Raw genomic sequence first — 18,170 nt, 5'->3', positions numbered from 1 at the left:
AGTGGTTTCCCCCCATTTCTGTAACCATTTGTGGGTGTCCAGTGTCAAGTGTCCAAAAAGCCCATTCAGAGCTACATTTGAGTTCAGAAGGTGGGGAAAACTGTTTGGTAAACCAACAGTCCTTGTGGAGAAGCATGGAAGATGGAGATCCTCCATACAGAACAGGTACATTTAGTCCTGACAAGCATTAAGTGGCAAGGCGGTAGGTGTTTCAGTGGTTCAAGCGTTCCCCGTCCGGAGAGACTCTGTCAATATATTCTCCCAAATGTCCATTTCCCTTTTTGCTGACAAACAGCACGGAGGCCTCACCAAAGCTCACACTTATGTTTAGGGTTCATGGGAGCATCCGCTTTGCAGCCAAAGTGCTCTGAGAATTCGTGTGAGTTGGAGATGGTGCCGATGACTCGGAATCTGGATGGACTGTGAGGATCTGTGATGACGCCCTCGTGTGAGCTTTCGGGTGTCCTGACAGAGCACCATACCTGCAGGAATAACACAACAGATGAAGAGAAACAAAACCAGGGATTAATAATGTTTCGGCATGGTCCTTTGGAATTATTTTGCTGATTTCTATGAAGATTTACAGAGATGTATTGACTGAATTGCAATTCATTTCTTGTCATTACAGCACTTTTAAGTGTTTTTTGAGGTTATTCATTTTAAATATTCTGTCTAGTCTTCATATGTGTTTGGGCTTGTTTTATTCAGATTTTTTTAAGTTTTTTATTCTGACTTAAAGTTCCCCTTTAGAAGAGAAAAAAACTTGTTTTTCTGCTTGTTCCTTGACTGTTTGGGCTTCACCGTGCAGAGCGATGTATGTGCAGACTCCAGGGCACATACACTGAGAATGGACTTTACAATGAAGGAGATACAGGTTTTGTGCAGCAGTTAAACTTTGTAAACAATATTAGCATATTCACGGATTGTTCAAAGAGGGGAAGGGCGTAAATGACTATAAACCTTATTAGACAAATGATTATTCTATTTTCTATTCGTATGTCTTAAAACATGTCTGGAGTGAAAACAGCAGTAGTATCAGTGTGATCAAGTAAGAAGAAACAATATGAGTAATACGAGTGATCCGAACCTGGGCAAAGCCAACAAAAAACAGCTGATGGTTGGTCATTCCCAGGGCGGGCAGCGTGGCCTCCTCGCCGTTGGTTTTGATCCAGTTCACATAGGCCTTCGAAAGCAACAAAATGTCATGTTACACACATGGAGTCACTATTTTGTACTCATGTAAACATGTATAATGATATATATATGACAAATTTTGTTGGACGATAAATTGTCCCAGAAATTATTGTGATAAACAATAATATTGATGTTCTGAGACCATTTTAATCTAATATTTACACACAGATAGATACCGTAGATAGATACAGTAATAGCATAATAATGCAGGTACACTTTTTCAAAGACCAATACACTTATATCTAAAGAATATGCAACACTGGAACTGGAAGACATTTTAAATATCCACAATAAATGAACAAAACAACCAAAACAATGAATAAAATGGACTCTCAGTCTCTGTCAAAAAAAAATGCACTGGAATAAAATAAATAATATAGACCAAGGGGAAATAGAAGATCTACTTTAGGTTCTGCACAGTGTTATTTCCCTCTGGTTAACATGTACCACGTAATGCAGGCTGCTTTTACTTCCATTTGATTTGCTCCTCTGCTTCATAGCTTTTGACCTTTGGAAAGAATGCGTGCATGTGAAGAAGTAACCAGAGGCTGACAAGGTCACTCATAACCACCTGTTGCATTTCCAGGCTTCACTGTAAACCAGACAAGCTGCTTTTTCCAATACAGATGAATGGATGTGACCCACAAAGAATAAACTAAAGCAGAGGATTGATGTCAGATGTGCAGGACAGTTACCTGACCTTGTAACCTGCAATCTGACAATGTTGCTGTAGAAAGAAATAACCACAGTGGTGTAAACTGTTTCTCCTGCACTAGCATCTAATTGTGTGTAATCAGTGACGGAAAGCCATTTTGCCTCCATGCTTTGCAACATTTAAGGTTGCTCATGCTTCCTTCCTGACATCAGACCTTGTATGCGGCCTTGAGTCCGCCGTTGTCAGCGATGTTCTCTCCCAGAGTGTGTTTTCCATTCAGAGGCTCGTGGTTGATGCTGTAATTTCCGTACTGCTCCACCATGCACTGCGTCTGCTTCTTGAAGGCCTCCACGGAGGAGTTTTTCCACCAGGGACGCAGGTTTCCATCCTTGTCGTATTCCCTCCCTTTAATACCAAAAGTGTGAACTCTTGATTAAATAATTTAGTATTAGAAAGACGATATCTTCCATTCTCTCAAATGTAAACTGTTCCGAATGGAAAACTCTTTACCAACCTTGGTCATCAAAAGCATGAGTCAGTTCATGGCCCATGACCACTCCAATTCCACCGAAGTTAAGAGCTCTGAAAAACAAAACAAAAACAGACATTAAAAAATCCTGTTGCAAAAATCTATGTAGCAAACCTGTATTAAAATACAACAGCTTTTCAGCAGTTTGGGGGAAAAACACATTTTTTGCAGAGGATCAATTTCACTCTTATATCTGTCAGTTCAATGTGAAGCTGAAGCCAGAGGCTGGTTAGCTTAGCTTAGCAGAAAGACTGGAAAAAAGGGGGGGTGGGGGGCAGTTAGCCTGGCTCGGTCCAAATGTAACAAAATCCACCAACCAGCGCCTCTTAACATAATAGATTTTTTTTAATCTGTATAAAAAGTGTAAGTGTAGTTTGTGGTTTTACGCGATTCTGTTTCTTTGTTGTTGAGCTGCCCACGTAGCAGATGTGTTCAGTTCAAATTGAATCAAATCCAACTGATTATTCAAATAAAATGTATTAAGGAAGTGAATCACATTTAGATTATATCTGCAGCACATAACAGGACTCACATGTGTAGTTAAACAAAAACAAAAAAACAGCTGCTAAATGACATTTCCTTTGGATAATGCTGGTAGGTTGTATTTTGTTTTACTACCAGTACGGTTAATACTTAAGTAGTGTTTTTTTTATTAGGGGTGGGGGGAAAAATCGATACATCATTGTATTGCGATATTTTCCATAGCAGTACTGTATCAATATACAGGCGCCAAGTATGGATCTTTTATTATATACGTGTTGGTCAGTTTGTCTGCTTGACATCCCATTTTGCAGCAATAACGTTGAATTGAGATACAAATAGAGAAATATATCTTTTTAGATAAAACAGATGTTGACAAAGTTTCCTTTTGGGGACGTCATTTGAAATTGGAAAAAAAGGTAATAAATTGCAATATGTTTAAAATTGCAGTAATATCGCATAAGTATCGTGATGATATTGTATTGGGAGGCGTCTGGTTTTGATACCATCTTTATTCCATGCTGCTTATATGGTTTGGTGGACTGAGAACAATGTTTAGCTTGTTTTCTATTCTTTTCAAATAAAATCCGTCCAACATGATTTAGCAGAAGACCTACTTAGGCCAGGAATGGCTGTAAAAGGGAGCCTGAAGGATTCCTGCAGGCAGAACCATCTCATTCTTGGTTGGGTTGTAATATGCATTCACGGTTGGAGGGGTCATGCTCCACCTGAAAAACAAACAAGGAACACAGAGCCATGTGAGGTTGACATCAAGGACACAACATATTCAGAATATCTGACCGCCAGGTCGGCCTGCACGATTAATCGTTATAAAATCACGATCTCGATTCACCCTGTTTCCTTTTTAACCCTCCTGTTATCTTCTGGGTCAAATTTGACTCATTTTCAAAAAGTTTCTAAATCAGAAATTTGTGATTCCTTCAACCAAATATAAAAACATGCAATGTTCCTCACAAGTTAAATAACTGATCAGTTCACTATTTTCATTGAATTTGGCTGTTTTATTTCATTTCATAGCATTTTAAGGAGAAAAAAGAAGATTTAACACTGAAAAAGTGACAGAAATGTATGGAAAAAAGTACTAAAACGACAAAAAAAAAACAGAAATAATCAACAAAGACATTGTAAAGGTGAGAAAGAACTTTGGGAAAAGTAAAAAAAAAAAAACGTCAAAAAGTAACAACAAATGTCGGAGAAAACTTCAAAAACTTGGTCAAAACAACAACAAAAATGCCCCAAAAAATTGAAGAACTTTGGGAAAAGTGACCCAGAAAAACTAAGAAGAATACGGTAAGACAACATGAGGATTAAATTGATTTGATTTAAAAATAAATACTAATAATTTTACGAGCCAACTGCATCCCAAACGTTACTACTTTCTTCTGTGACTTTTAAACAGACTATAAAATAAGCGCTCCCAGGCACTGCAGCGCTCTCCCTTCTCTTCACTGAGGCCTCTATGTCTACAGGCTTGTGGTGATGTGCAATAGGTGTCAAAAAATCAGTTTGGCATGATTAAAATTATCGAGTAAATGTCCTTAGTTTCCGTCTCTGTCAATGTCTTTCATAGAGCAAATAAAAAATGTCAGCTCTTTCCAACCGTGACATTTCCAGTAGACGTGTATGTTTTTGTTGAGTTAATATTACACAATACTTTTTCTGACCTTTTTAAATCCCCCCCAACAAATAACCCATATTACAAAAAAAGACTAAACTAAGAAAAACCAAACTAGCAAACCCGCTTTAAAAACTAATTAAAACTAAACTGAATGTGAAAGCAAAACGTCAAAACAAAATGAAAATAAAAAACTAATGAAAAAATAAATGCAAAACTATAATAACCTTGGTTTGGTACCGCCAATTTATTTTGTTTTGTCATGGTCCAAAAAATCGTGGGTGAGAATCGTGATATTAATTTTAAACCCCAAAATCGTGATGAGTATTTTTCCCCTAACCATGCGGCCTAATGCAAGGCTGACTGCAGATCAGTTTGAAAGGCATGGGAACCCGCATATGTCCCCTCCCCCCCCCCCACGGCCTAATTAGAGACAAGGATCAGCTCAATGGAGAGACGTTCGTAGCATGGGGACATTTGTGTTCTGCTGACGCAGTAGTATAATGGGAATGTGTTCCCCATCGGAGTGTGTAGCTTTCTCTCTGTCAAGCGGGGGTGGGGGTGGGGGGGGGGGGGGGGGGGGGGGGGGGGGGGGGGGGGGGGAGATGAGGTTTACTTGGAACTCACTGGTTTCTGTTGGGGGTTTTCCTCAGCTGGTCTGCGGTCACTCTGGCTGAGAAGTTGTAGTACTGCATGACATTTTGAAAGTTAAGATCTGACACCACCTCGAACTAAAGGAGAGAGGAATCAGAAGGGGGAGTTGTGGGTTATTTTAGTGAGACATCTATGAAAAATAAAAGATATATATATATATATATATACAGTTCCACGTGTACCTACATCATTGAACACTTTGTCCAGCTTTGTGGCGTTCATGATGAACTCTGGGTATCCAACCATGTTGTATATTGCATCTGCCTGTGACAAATTAAAAAAGAGGGAAAAAGCTGTAAAAGACACTTTCACACCAGGTGGCAGTGCTGTTTTTCTTATCCACTTTTGCACAGGAAACTCATTCCAATGTTAACGTATCGCTAAAGCTGCAGTAAGAAAACATCCTGAGAACGAAAATACACGTTCTCTTTCTCCCACCTTTTCTTTTGCTGCTTTTTTCGTCTCTGAGTCCATCCAGCTCACGTCCTTCAGGCTGTCCTCAAACGCCCATTTGATCTCTGCCACCATATCCTCAGCCTGAAGCCCAGAAGAGACAAAAGAAAGTCACCGAAAACAGAACATCGTCTCACGCAGCAGGAGCCGCTACTTGCGAGGAAAGGACTCACGATGGCCTTGTTGTCCTCGGCAAAGGTGGCTTTGACAAACATGGCTCCCAGAGCGAAGCCCAGGGCGCTGTCTGTGTCGCTGACGCACAGCTTCCAGCGTGGCGTGCAGCTCTGCAACATCAAATCAGCACGTCAGGTCAAGTTGAGAAAAAGAATGCCTCCTCACTGTTAAATAGCATCAATCTCTTTGGTATTAGACTTTCTATCAGCGGGGTACATTTCGTTCAATGCATTTCCGTCTGCTTCAGTCAGTCACTTCCCACAATTCCTAGGATGAACATGACAAACCCCCGAGGACTGGCTCCATGTGTAGGTGGAGAGAGCTGGAGCCGTGGTCAAACAGCAGCCCAGTGAGAGCGTTTCTCTGGAAAAGTTTGGCGACTCGACCCAATTTGTTCCTGCTTCTCGCCCAGTGCATGCTGGGAACTTTTAACATTTACCATTGCTGGATTTCTCCCTATGTATGAAGTGGGGACCTACACTATTGGTTGCTTTCTTGCTGGAGGACAATTTTTTAAATATGCTATTATTAAATACATTTTCAAGACACAGCATATTTTTAGCCTTTTTTTATACATACAACTCATAAAACAGGAACTATAACTGCCGCTGTTTAAAAAAACAACTCTTTTACATTTCTTTTTAACTTTCTTTTCTACATAAATTATACTTTAATCCAATGACGTAGAACAAAGTTAAGTAGAAGATCCATCTAACAAAGAAAATGAACACAAAGGAGAGAAAATGTTTTTTCTTTTTGAGAAATTTGCGACCTCTGTGCTCGGTGTTTGTGAGCCGTTGTCTCTCTGTGGGCTGAGAGACACAGTCTCTCTAAAGGACTAAGTGCTACAACCAGGATACCCAACATGCCGTTTACAGCACACTCAGAATTGAAGCCGAACAGCAGAACACCATCAGAATGGAAATGAATGACGGGGGGGGATTTCAGCGGGGAAAAGAGTCACATCCTAATTTATATAAGTCCACTTTCACTTAGCGCTTTACTATTCTTTGACACATTACATTTTCCCATAATTCTATGTTTTGAATTAGATTATATTGCAGTGGAGTTTTGCGACCACTTTTTCAGCATTGCCCTGACTCCTCACATAACAACTTTATCTCCAAGATTTATCTATCTTAAAGCAATTATTTTACGTATTGACAAATATTTAAGGAGTGCACTACTCGCAGCAGGAACAAAGGCCCTAACTAAAAGGTGGATGTGGCAGACTGGACCTACAATTAATAATTATATATATATATATATATATATATATATATATATATATTATGGAAAAGGTTACTTTTTCTCTCATCCTAAAGTAAGACGTATTCAAGAAACACTGGGAAAAACGGGTTCAATTCATCAGACCTTTAAGACAAGATTTCGCCAAGGTAACGAGCTGAAGGAACGTCCACTATTTATTGGATTTTTTTTCTTCTTCTTGGGTTTCCCAATGTATCTCAGTGCCAAACTGCTACAGACATATCTATCTATTTTTTTCATTTTATGCATTTACTTTTAGCTTTTATACCCCTCTGGATGTAAAAAGTTAAATGATATGTTTTTCTTTTCTATTTCTTGTCTATTTCTATTCATATACTGTACATATTATTAAAAGGGAATGGACATTGGACATCTGGAACAAGAAACTCTTGATACAAAACCTTTGGTTCTGTACAATTCTGCATGCAAACAACTGTAATTCCATTTGTACTTGTCAATTGATGTGAAATTTCCCAATAAAAAGATAATTATCACAAAAAAAAATCTAACACTCAACCTGGTGATCCATTGATTGCATGTAAAAAAAACACTAAAAAAACATAACAACAGTCCCTGATGATATGGAAAAGTTGCTATCAGGTGAAAGAAAGGACCAGGACAAATAGGCATGCATGTACACACAGATACAGAGGATTAAGGTTGGAATGAGGAAATGAGGAGTGTTCTGAGCAAACAGCGGTAGTTGTAAATGCGTGCCCGTAGGCACAGATGGAAAAAGAGGCTCGGCTGCACTCTAGCATTAAACAGATTCACAAAGAGACACACACAGAGGGTTTTGGGGTTTGTTGTTACAACGTGACCCCAAGGCCGAGGGAACAGGATCTTCCTCAGATAAGGGCCGGGAGCCTTCCCAGTCTAACTGTTACTGAGAGGGTCCAGCTTGCTGCCTAATCTCTTAGACAGGATACAAGTTAAAGTCTCAATAGCTTTGACTGTGTGACTAAATTAGCTGCACCTCACTATTAGTTTCTATTCATTATTGTCTTTGTCGATTCATTTGTCAATTATTTTTGATTTATCGATCCGTTGTTTTGGTCAATAAAATGTCAGAAAATGGTAAAAATCAAAAATCAAACAGTGTTTCCCAAACCCAAGATGGCGTCCTCAAATGTCTTGTTTTGATTACAACTCAAAGACACTCAGTTTACTTTCACAGAGGAGTACATAAACCCGGAAATAGTCACATTTAAAAAGCTTTTTGTTCTTAAAACACTACTCAAAACAGATTTTAATTTAACAGTTGACAACCAAAATGAGTAAGCTTTGCAGTTCTAGTCTAATTAAAGTCTCAGTTTGTCCAATTAAAAATAAAGATTTGTTGTCATGTGTCTGTAGTGTAGTAGCATCTAGCAATGCAGATTATTTTGGTTTAATCAAAAGTGGATTTAAGTTTTGCTTAATTTAACAGCGAAACAATGTCCAAATCACTTTGGACATAGACTGTGATACATGTACCTGTGATAAACAGTTTTCTTATTTTAATTTCTATTTCTTATATTTTTATGGGAGTTGGAGCATTTTAAAGCACAAAGAGACAATATGATCTGTAGAGAAAAATCACAGTGTGTCTGCATTTTACGAAAAGCCTCCTTTCAAAAAGGACAGGAGCAGACTACAACGGACATTAGGACAGCAGAGAAGATCAGCGGTGCCAACCTGCCCTCCGTTCATGACTTGAAACGGGCAGGAACCGTCCCTGCAGACCCATCTCACCCCGGACACAACCTGTTCCAGCTTCTCCCCTCTGGGGGGGCGCTACAGAGCACTGCACGCCAAAACCAACAGACTCAGGAACAGTTTCTACCCACAAGCCATCTCTCTGATAAACAGCTGACTTCTGACCCACAGTGTCAGGTTCAATTCTGGTCAATAACCCAGTAACACTGTCTCTACAGCACCTGGTCACTGGTTCCACTTATTATTCCACTTATTTAGTATTATTCATCATTCTCATATCTCACTTATTATTTACTATTTACTTATCATTCCCAATCTCACATCTCACTTATTATTTTTTATTTATTCATCATTCTCATTTCCTTTTTTAGAACTGTTCATAATGTTCATACTGTTCATATTGTAATATAATAACACAATACTATTTATCCCAGTACCCTTCACACTATGCTCCACATTTAAATAATTTGTATTGAACTCTTCATTGCACTCATGCCTCTATATTGTTTCTGTTTAGAGCGTGTATATATTAGTGTGTACATTTTTGTTTTGGTTGTTTTTCTATGTGTAAGCACATTGTGAGTAACGATGCTCCAAAGAAAAAGTCCTCGTATGTGTCCTCATACCTGGCAAATAAAGCTGATTCTGATTCTTTCAGTTGGAAGGAAGTAAGGAAACCAGGTGTCTCGTTTAATGCATTAATGCATTAATGCAAACATATAGCACTGACTGAAAATGTACATTTGTTGTAAAGTCATGTCTTATTGAAGGGAAACTTCTTTTCCTCATTTGGTGCCAAATTTCCATTTAACTGCATTCAGTAAAAATGAATGCTCTCCCGAGTGTCACACACAAGGACACGAGGTCACGTGAAAGCTCTGTGAACCAAGCTCTTGGGCTTTGGGCCACTTCCTCTGCCAGTGTATACCGGCCAAATAAAAAGCCAGCAAAGCAGAAAGATAATAGCTAAAAGGCAACTTAGATGTGTGTATCCGGTTCACCAACTCGATAAAAATACATTCTCTGGATGACAATCTGCCACACTAGTTTTTTTCTGAATTTTTATCCGCTTTTTATATGCTTCATCCCACCTCTGTGTTTAAATCTGTCTCATGCTGGAAAACAGTGACTGTCAAAAGTATGGATGGGAATCTCTTGGCATCTCACGATTCGATTCCAATTCAGAGGGCAACGATTTCATTCTAAACCGATTATCGTTGCAACAATCTTTTTATGTACATTTCCATGCTTGATTTTAAAAAATATATACATATAAATCCGAGTTAGTTCAATTTTGACATATACATTATTTGTCACACACAAGTTTTAATGAAACGTTTTGCCTACTGAGGTTTTTATTGTGTAGTCATTCCATGCTTAAGCCTTAAACATGCTGAGTCACCTTCTCTCCCAGTGATCTTCCATGTCAGAGGCTGAGTCATGTTTAAAGGAGGAGAATTGGCTTCTTAGAACATGAAACATGAGGTGGTCACATGTAATGGGATAAAGTAGATCAACAGCCTATGTGTGTTTTGCCTAATGATTTTATGTATATATTATTAGATTAAGTGTATATATACACAATTTATTTATTTATTCCTTTTAGCCATTTTAGTGTGTTTTTTCTGCCTAAACTCTAATGTTGTCTATTATCCCATCCTCTTTCAGTCACTCTGTTTTCTGATGTGTACAGTACATGTCAGTAACATTTATGGTTTAAATAATCGATTATCAGAATCAAGCATCGAATCGCGATGCACCTAAGAATCGATTATTCTCTCCCCCCAAGTAAAAAGGCCCAAATGTCATCTCTCACCTTCTTAGTTCCGTACATGACCTCAAGGAAGCGCTGCTCGGCATCCTGGAACCTTTGGTCCAAAATGGACACAAGCTTCCTCACCACCTTCATTATCATGTAGTTGTTGAGAAGGCTGAAAAAGGAAAAATATCAACTTCATTGTTTTGTCTTTAATACTGCCTTGGTGCTTAAACCTGTGCCTTTCAGTGGGAAGATTTATGCATGTATACATTATGTAAACAGTGTTAATACATAAACAGCCATAGTAACGTACAACCTGTGTTTGATACATTAATGGAAAAACTATTTAGGCATCCAAAGTCACTAACCTTTTATTTGTTTTACTTATGAGGTCAGACACTTGCTGGAGGTATTCTTTGGCATAAACAACCACCGGCTCTGACTCGTTGAGCTCCACGGGAGCAAACACTTCTGTGAGGTACGGCATCCAGTCCACTGCAGGAACCAGAGTCTGAAGACAGAGACACAATGAGACAACGTCTGGACACAATCATGTATGATTTCTTTACAGTCTGAAGATTTACGTTTCTATTTTCACATTATATAGCTTTCTTAAGTACGCGGCAGGAGCAGTCATGATTTGTAGAAACTTATTATTTTATGTGTTGTATAGTGTTATAGTGTATAGGGTCAAACCAGTTTGGTCTGTTTTAACCGAACCCTGGAGCAATTCATTGGATAGTTTGTTTTGTTTGGGGTGGTAAGAAATAGAGCCAGACTGCAATATCGGCGGGCCGATATTACCGACCAATATTAGGCATTTTCCAAACTATCGGTATTGGCATTTAGAATGGCCAATAAATTAATATTAAAAAATTAAAATAAAAACGGATGAAACACCCTTCAACCATGTTATGAGTGTAGGCGTTGCATAGTCTGTCCACCAGAGGACGTGCTACAACGTTTGTATTTTTATGCATTTTATTTATCAGAACGTTAATATATTTTGATGTTCCTCTGTTCTGTGGTGACAAAAAAACTTTTAAACTGCTTAGGGATCCTAAGTGCACTAGAGTTCGGTTCACCTCAGGCCAGAATACAATCCGACCCAAATATAGGAAGTGAACCAAAAGACTTTATCAGACTTGACCAAAAATGTACTAGCCTGCAATGTAAATTATCTGAAACCTGCACACAATTTATGCACTTAAATATGATAACCTTCAAATCCATAATTCATTATGACCATACATCATACATGCTCGTCGTCTATGTGACAACACATCATCATCATCCTCTAACATCAGGACCCTTCCTCTCCTTCCTATTGTTCGCCTTTCTTCCAAAATATATGATATAAATATATAATATAACCCCATACATTTGGTGTTGCTCCATTAATTCTGAGACCAGCAGGTGTCAGTGACATTTGTTTACAATGTTTGTATACTACTATAGGTCGTGGAAAGCGCCCTTACTGTCAGGTCCTTGGCCTCCATCTTGTGGTAAATGAGCTCCTCGTCTCTTCTATCGTCCTGTGGGACTGTGATGTTGGCCAGGGTGGTTTCGAAGTCCACGATCTCCTCCATCAGCGTCCGAGACGTCTCCTCTGAGCCGCCCAGGAGAACCCCTAACTCCGTCAGGAAGTTGAGGTACGCCGTCAGATACTGCAAAGACCAAGCAGGCAGCCCAGAGAGGTCGAGGTGTTGGTGGGGGGGAGAAGGGGGATGTGTGTAAGTGTTAAAATTCAACCAGGAAAGTAATCCTAAACTAAGCAAACACAAGCTACAATGCAGTTTGGTTCCCTCCCCCGTAAGTGGAACTATTTGTCTTTCTTTGCTAAAGTCGGCAACAAGCCTTTAGGTATTTTCATAACATAAATTTCATTTTTTAAAATTCTCATTACAGAAAATGCCAGACCTTCATTTGATTTGAGATTAAATATCTTTCCCTTTTACTGTCCAACTTTGTACACGCCTAACCACTGTGAAACCACCCACAGTACCTTTTCATTTGCTGTTTTGTTGAGGTAGTAATCCCGTGAAGGTAGCCCCAGGCTGGACTGATCCACCTAGAGTCAAGAGAAACATATTATGACCCCCGGTTCAACCTTCACAAACAACCTTTTGTTTTCATTCCTGCCATTCCAGCATGCAGAGGTAGAAGCTGGCCAAAGATCATATCTGTGCCATTTGTTACGGTCTCATGACACTTTGCAGAGGAATCTACTCTCCTGTCAAACTATCAACGAGAAAGCAAGACATGTGTGATAATAAGTGAATTGTCCCCATATTATCAAAAGATTTAAAAAAAAAAAAAAATCCGTCCCCTGAGAGAAGCCCGTTAGGGCTGCTAATACTGTAAATGTGATCAAAAATCAGTGATGAGCACTTTCTGAGATGTAAATATATGATTTTAGATAAATTGTGTATAAAAATGGCCTGTCTACAAACCCCAGACCCTCTCACCTGGATGATATTGCTGTTGGAGTTTTTGGAGTCAGTGCTGACAAACACAGTGAAGAAAGGCGAGGTGCGATAGTTGGCTGACACCATACGCAAAACCTCCTGGAAGTTGTCCTTGTCCCAGGGTTCGGTCAGGGCCCACCCTCCTATCTGAAACAGGCAGTGTTTAGGCAGACTGCTGGATGCCAGGTAATTGTTTCTTTTAATAGCAATGAAGGATTTAAATGATGAATGTGTTTGATGTTTGACCATATTATTATATAAGCATACCTGGTTGATTAGCTCTTGTAGTGGCTTAGCTCCTAATTCCTCAATCTTGGCCTCATTCATGCAGGCCTGATAATATCGCTGGGCCTTTTGCTCAGCCTTACTCAGATCTTTCATCGTTGTGTTTTCTGCCTCATTAAAAGATACAAGATGAATTACGTGAATGAAAAGCCAGTTGGCTTCTCCAGCACTGGAAAATGAGAAAGACACATTACACCTTCGCCTGGGGTGAAGGCAGCGGAGGACACGTACCTAATAAATGCTTCATTACGAGCATGTTGTGCTTCCAGAGGTTGCTGAAAGGTCCCCAGCGGGACTTGCCCTCAGGGAGGGGGTTGTTCTTCACCCAGCCCCCACAGGAAAAGTTGTAGAAGTCATGGCAGGGGTCTACGGATCTGTCCAGGGCTCCCAGCACCGCACTGGCTACAGTGATGCACGGCTCGGTTAGGCACAAGCCCGGGTGAGCTGCGGGAGAAAGCACTTTTTTTTTTTAAAAGAACAATAGATAGTTCACTTTTGAACCCTCTGCATTTGAGGATCACGGTGGGTTATCTGAAAATATTTCATGGCAGGACATCCAAATACATGAACACATGCGAGTATTCAGACCATCTGGAAACTATTATTTTAAAAGAAGTAGCCGGCCAAGCTAAACAACCTGGAGGGAAAATCTCTTCTTGTGAAAATCCTTATAAATACAAACTAGTGAGGCTTGATGATCTTGTCTTTGTAGGAGGCAATGTGACACGTTAACTATTGCCAACAGATCTAATTAATTAAGTAGACTAGATAGATTGCCGGATGAAGGTTCAGGATCCTGGTTGAATTTATCTAGATGTCTTTAAAGTCAGTCCCTTTGCTTTAAAATGTATTCAGTGTTTTCTCTAAGTTTGTTTAGGACTTAGGTGCACATATTTAATGGGGGGTTTAGGGGTCCTTCCTCAAGAAAATGTTGTTTAATTTAAAAAATATGCTATTTTTCATTATTTTTGTGCATTATTACCATATATGTGTCTAAAACGTTGGAAAAGCAGGAGCAGATGAAAAACAAACAACACTCAACAAGCGTAAAAGACAAAAGTTGCCAAAGAAGTCCACTGGGGACAAACTACAATCATTAGATCTGAGAAAAGTCATTTAGTTCATTTAAACGTGCGGTGGTGGACGCGACACTAGTTTTCAGTATTGTCCTGAACAGGGGGGGGGGCGCTAATGAGGAAAGGCTACAGACGTTGCTATTTCTACGAGCTAGAAGAAGAAAAAGGTAAACCGCGGCAGAACTGGCAGCAGAATTGCCGTCAATGCTTCGATTTAATTTGATGACCTACTTCGTCGGATCGAGCCTTTCATTCACCATGAAAGAACTCATCTTAACCCAGCGAGTTTACAAGAGAGACATGCAGTCACTCGCCCTCTGGTCGCGCACTCCAAATCCTGGCGCGCCAGCGAGGTCTTCGTCATTTTGACGTCACATTGGCACGGGCGAGCTCTGATGACTCGACTGTTAAACGGCCTTGAGATGCTCACATTGATTTTACATTCATTCGGTTAAGGTGGTGCCCAGAATGACTGGGGTGCTGCACCTAAGCCTTATAAAAGGTAGGGAAAACCCGGGTATTTGTTAGTGTGTTTTAAAAGAGGAAGCAAAGAGGCTTTTGGCCAAGTCCAAACACAAAAGCTGTTGAACAGGAGAACCTTAAGAAAACTAAAAGTGTTTAGAGAAGTGCAAGTGCCTGATACTTGACTCACTGTACAGACTTCCACCATGTGTCCATATAAGGTATGAAACAGAGACAGAGACAGAGACAAAGTTACGAGCAGTGATGAGGTTAGTACCCCGAGGAGAATTCATCCTTGTTCCTTTTATTATTTCAAAGTGTGATCTGACATACGGCTCTGAATGGGAGGAAGTGGCATTAAGTTTCCCATAGTATATTGCAGGAAACTAGCACGGATGAGACGCCGCCTGGATGTGATGGTGAATCCGCAAGCCCTTTCCCATAATGAACAAGCTCAAGGGAGAGATTTCAAGTTGTTTTTAGCAGCTTAGCTGAACGTTTAAAGCCCATGTTGCAAGTTAAACACCACTGTTGATTATTGGGTACAAAAAGCACTCAAGATATGTATATCATTTTTAAAAATGTCTCCAATAGTTTTAAAAGTTAGTTTTGGTCATTTTTAGTATTCGCGGGTTTATGAGTCAATTCGGCGATGACGTCACTCGAGGAGCAAATTCTCAGCCTGGCACTAGAACCACGGAGACTGACTGGGATGGGAAGAGGAGGAAAGGCCACAGCAAAATAATTAAGAACCTGACAGACGGGAGAGGGCAAATGAGGAATTGTCAAATTGTGGGAAGTTCTCTTCATTTAACTCCTTCATTTATCTCCTTTATTTAGCACGCAGCAGTGCATACGATGACTTTACTTTTTACTGTCAGTGAATAGCGCGGTGAACGTCAACGTTTTCTCTCAATCTAGTGACAGGATCATGTCTTAGTTCGATAGTACTGGTACACTTATCTAGATATAGGAATAGAAGGCATCCCCGAGTGTTATTTCTAAGTGTTTACCTCTTCCTCCGTGAAAACGTGTCCTGTTTGGCCGTGTTTGTGGTGTGGCGGCGAAGCTGCGGTGGAGAGCGGGTGCTGTAGGCGAGTAGCATACGGTCGGTAGCTCATGCCGCGCACACTCGGCTACTCTCATTTACCTTTAACGTCATAAATGAAAATAATGTCCAGATCTCCGGGAAAGAAACGATTGGTGTGTCCGTTTCAAACACCACTGCGTTTGATTGTGGGCGACAACGCCGTCGTGGTTAGCTTACCGAAACTCTACTGCCGAAGTTGCTGGCTAGCTACGCGACGTTAGCTTTATCCGCTAGCATCCGTACAGGCTAACTATAGCCAGTTACTTTGTGTGTAACGTAACAAAAACCCACCCATCTCGTAGGAGCGTGCTTACTATTCCATTCAATACAATTATGGTACAAAAGGTGCACTAATCCACATGTATGTGTTGACAACATGGACGCATACATAGGCAACCCCAAAGGCAGTCGTAATATTTACCTAGCAGGCTAGGCTAACGCTGTTGTGCTAACTCCGCCGGCGTAGCGTTAGCTAGCTATAAACTTGTGAAAACCAAACAACACCCCCGTCTAAGCCGTGTTTCACTTTCAGATCTTTGAGTTCTTGGTTACGTCCGTCTTGAAAAATCTGCCCGCCTAACACGGACAAATTGTACCGACCTTCCTACCGAGCTAGCTAACCTACAGCTAGCTAGCTCGCTAGCTATACCGGTATGCTAGCTATAGCTGTCTATCTCTCTCTCTCTCTCTAAATAGATCTATCAATACTGTCTATATGTCTAGCTATATATATATATATATAGATAGGCTATCTATGTATATGTATGTATTATCTATAATCTGTTGCTGAAAACTCTTTCTTTCACTGTTGTCTTCTATCTCTCGTAACTCTCAATGGTCTCTCTAAGCTGGCTGGCCTATCGTCTCCCTTGCGTGACGTCATGCAATGCATTGTGGGAGAAAAGCAAACCACTAAAATATGACCTACTTTTTCGTTTTATTTTATGTTTTGTGATACTTTTCAATATCATATACAGTGGATAACTGTTTGAATGTTTATTACCAACAATCAATAAGTGCGAATTCGTTGGAAAATTAAACCTGCAACATGGGCTTTAAGGCTTAGGTTTAAACATAAAAAACAACACTTATACTGTATTAAATAGCACAGCCCTGCAGATAGATAGATGTGAAAGAAAACATTTTATACTTCTTTTGCATTCAGTAGCTTTATAGACACACAGCCATCTGGCCTTTTATTTAATAGGACAGGTTAGACATGAAGGAGGAGAGAGAGGGGGAAGGACATGCAGGAAAGGGCCGCAGGTTGGAGCCAAACCCGTGGCCGCTGTGGTGAGGACTAAGTCTCTGTATATGGGCGCACGCTCGACCAGGTGAGCTACTTTCACATTATAAACAAAAGGTAGTGCCCATTGAAGGAATAGTTTGACATTTTGAAAAACATACTGGATCTTTATTCACTTTCTTGGTGAGAGTTAGAAGAGAAGATTGGAACCATGTTCAGAGAAAACGTTGGTCGGGCTACTTCCTGGAGAGCACAGGTGTTTCTTTTCAGTGTATTTCACCATAGCATTGGGTTTGAATAGAATATCAAACTCACTCTGTTTGTAGAAGACCCCAGTCGTGATGAGAGATACAAACAGGCCCGCGGACACAACGCACAGCAACAACAGCAGCCTCCTCTCTCTCTGTGTCCTGTCTGGCCAACATGTGGGAGCACGGCCGTGCAATAGAGTCACCTGCGTACACACAAACACACACACACACACACAGAAACACAAAATAAAATTAAAAAGTGCTTCACTTAATCCACTAGTCAAATACAACCATTTTGAATTGGTTAAGAGACAATACATGACCTTCAAATCAGCTTTATATCACACAAACACACTCTTAATGTTTTGTTTGTTGAACTTAGTTGAACTAATGCAGTGTGGACAATACTGTCTATAGTCAAACAACCTCTCGAGGATTGGATGACAGGTTTGGTTTTAAAGCACAATGGCTCTCCTAGACAGAAAAGGTTAAGCATTCTTCTATTGTTCCCTCGCTTCTAGCACTCATAAAAGGATATTTTCCTTCTGCCCTAGATCGGGATGAAACACAATAATACTGTCGAACCACATCTGTTTTGTTGTGGTTCGCCTGTGAACAATGAGTCAATCAAAAGAGTCGGCAAAATATATCAATAGTAACCCGTTAATAGAGAGTCTGCTACAAAGCTATCTGGGAAATTAACATGAAAGAATTATTAAGTCACAGGAAAGTCCATGCTTTGTGTCAGTGACTGAACTTTGTTATTATTTCTAATCAATGATTGGTGCAGG

The 18,170-nt window shown here is 40.0% G+C and overlaps 1 protein-coding gene across 1 annotated transcript in view; it reads right to left on the bottom strand.

Annotated features, from left to right (window-relative positions):
- Window positions 1-6: 6 nt before the first annotated feature.
- ece1 (endothelin converting enzyme 1) overlaps window positions 7-18,170 on the bottom strand; it is a 21,508-nt gene continuing 3,344 nt past the window's right edge. Inside the window, exons 2-18 of the mRNA XM_032514216.1 lie at window positions 17,444-17,582; window positions 13,486-13,698; window positions 13,237-13,361; window positions 12,970-13,116; window positions 12,507-12,572; window positions 11,980-12,168; window positions 10,870-11,012; window positions 10,559-10,673; window positions 5,775-5,885; window positions 5,587-5,685; window positions 5,335-5,412; window positions 5,122-5,225; window positions 3,476-3,586; window positions 2,364-2,431; window positions 2,064-2,254; window positions 1,088-1,183; window positions 7-482 (exon numbers count right to left, since the gene is read on the bottom strand). Coding sequence (XP_032370107.1) covers window positions 306-482; window positions 1,088-1,183; window positions 2,064-2,254; window positions 2,364-2,431; window positions 3,476-3,586; window positions 5,122-5,225; window positions 5,335-5,412; window positions 5,587-5,685; window positions 5,775-5,885; window positions 10,559-10,673; window positions 10,870-11,012; window positions 11,980-12,168; window positions 12,507-12,572; window positions 12,970-13,116; window positions 13,237-13,361; window positions 13,486-13,698; window positions 17,444-17,582 — 2,172 coding nt within the window. The 3' untranslated portion in view covers window positions 7-305. The remainder of the gene's footprint in view (window positions 483-1,087; window positions 1,184-2,063; window positions 2,255-2,363; window positions 2,432-3,475; window positions 3,587-5,121; window positions 5,226-5,334; window positions 5,413-5,586; window positions 5,686-5,774; window positions 5,886-10,558; window positions 10,674-10,869; window positions 11,013-11,979; window positions 12,169-12,506; window positions 12,573-12,969; window positions 13,117-13,236; window positions 13,362-13,485; window positions 13,699-17,443; window positions 17,583-18,170) is intronic.

This window comes from Etheostoma spectabile, chromosome 4, assembly GCF_008692095.1.
Source record: "Etheostoma spectabile isolate EspeVRDwgs_2016 chromosome 4, UIUC_Espe_1.0, whole genome shotgun sequence".
Classification (NCBI taxonomy): domain Eukaryota; kingdom Metazoa; phylum Chordata; class Actinopteri; order Perciformes; family Percidae; genus Etheostoma; species Etheostoma spectabile.
This window is presented reverse-complemented; position numbering and strand designations above follow the sequence as displayed.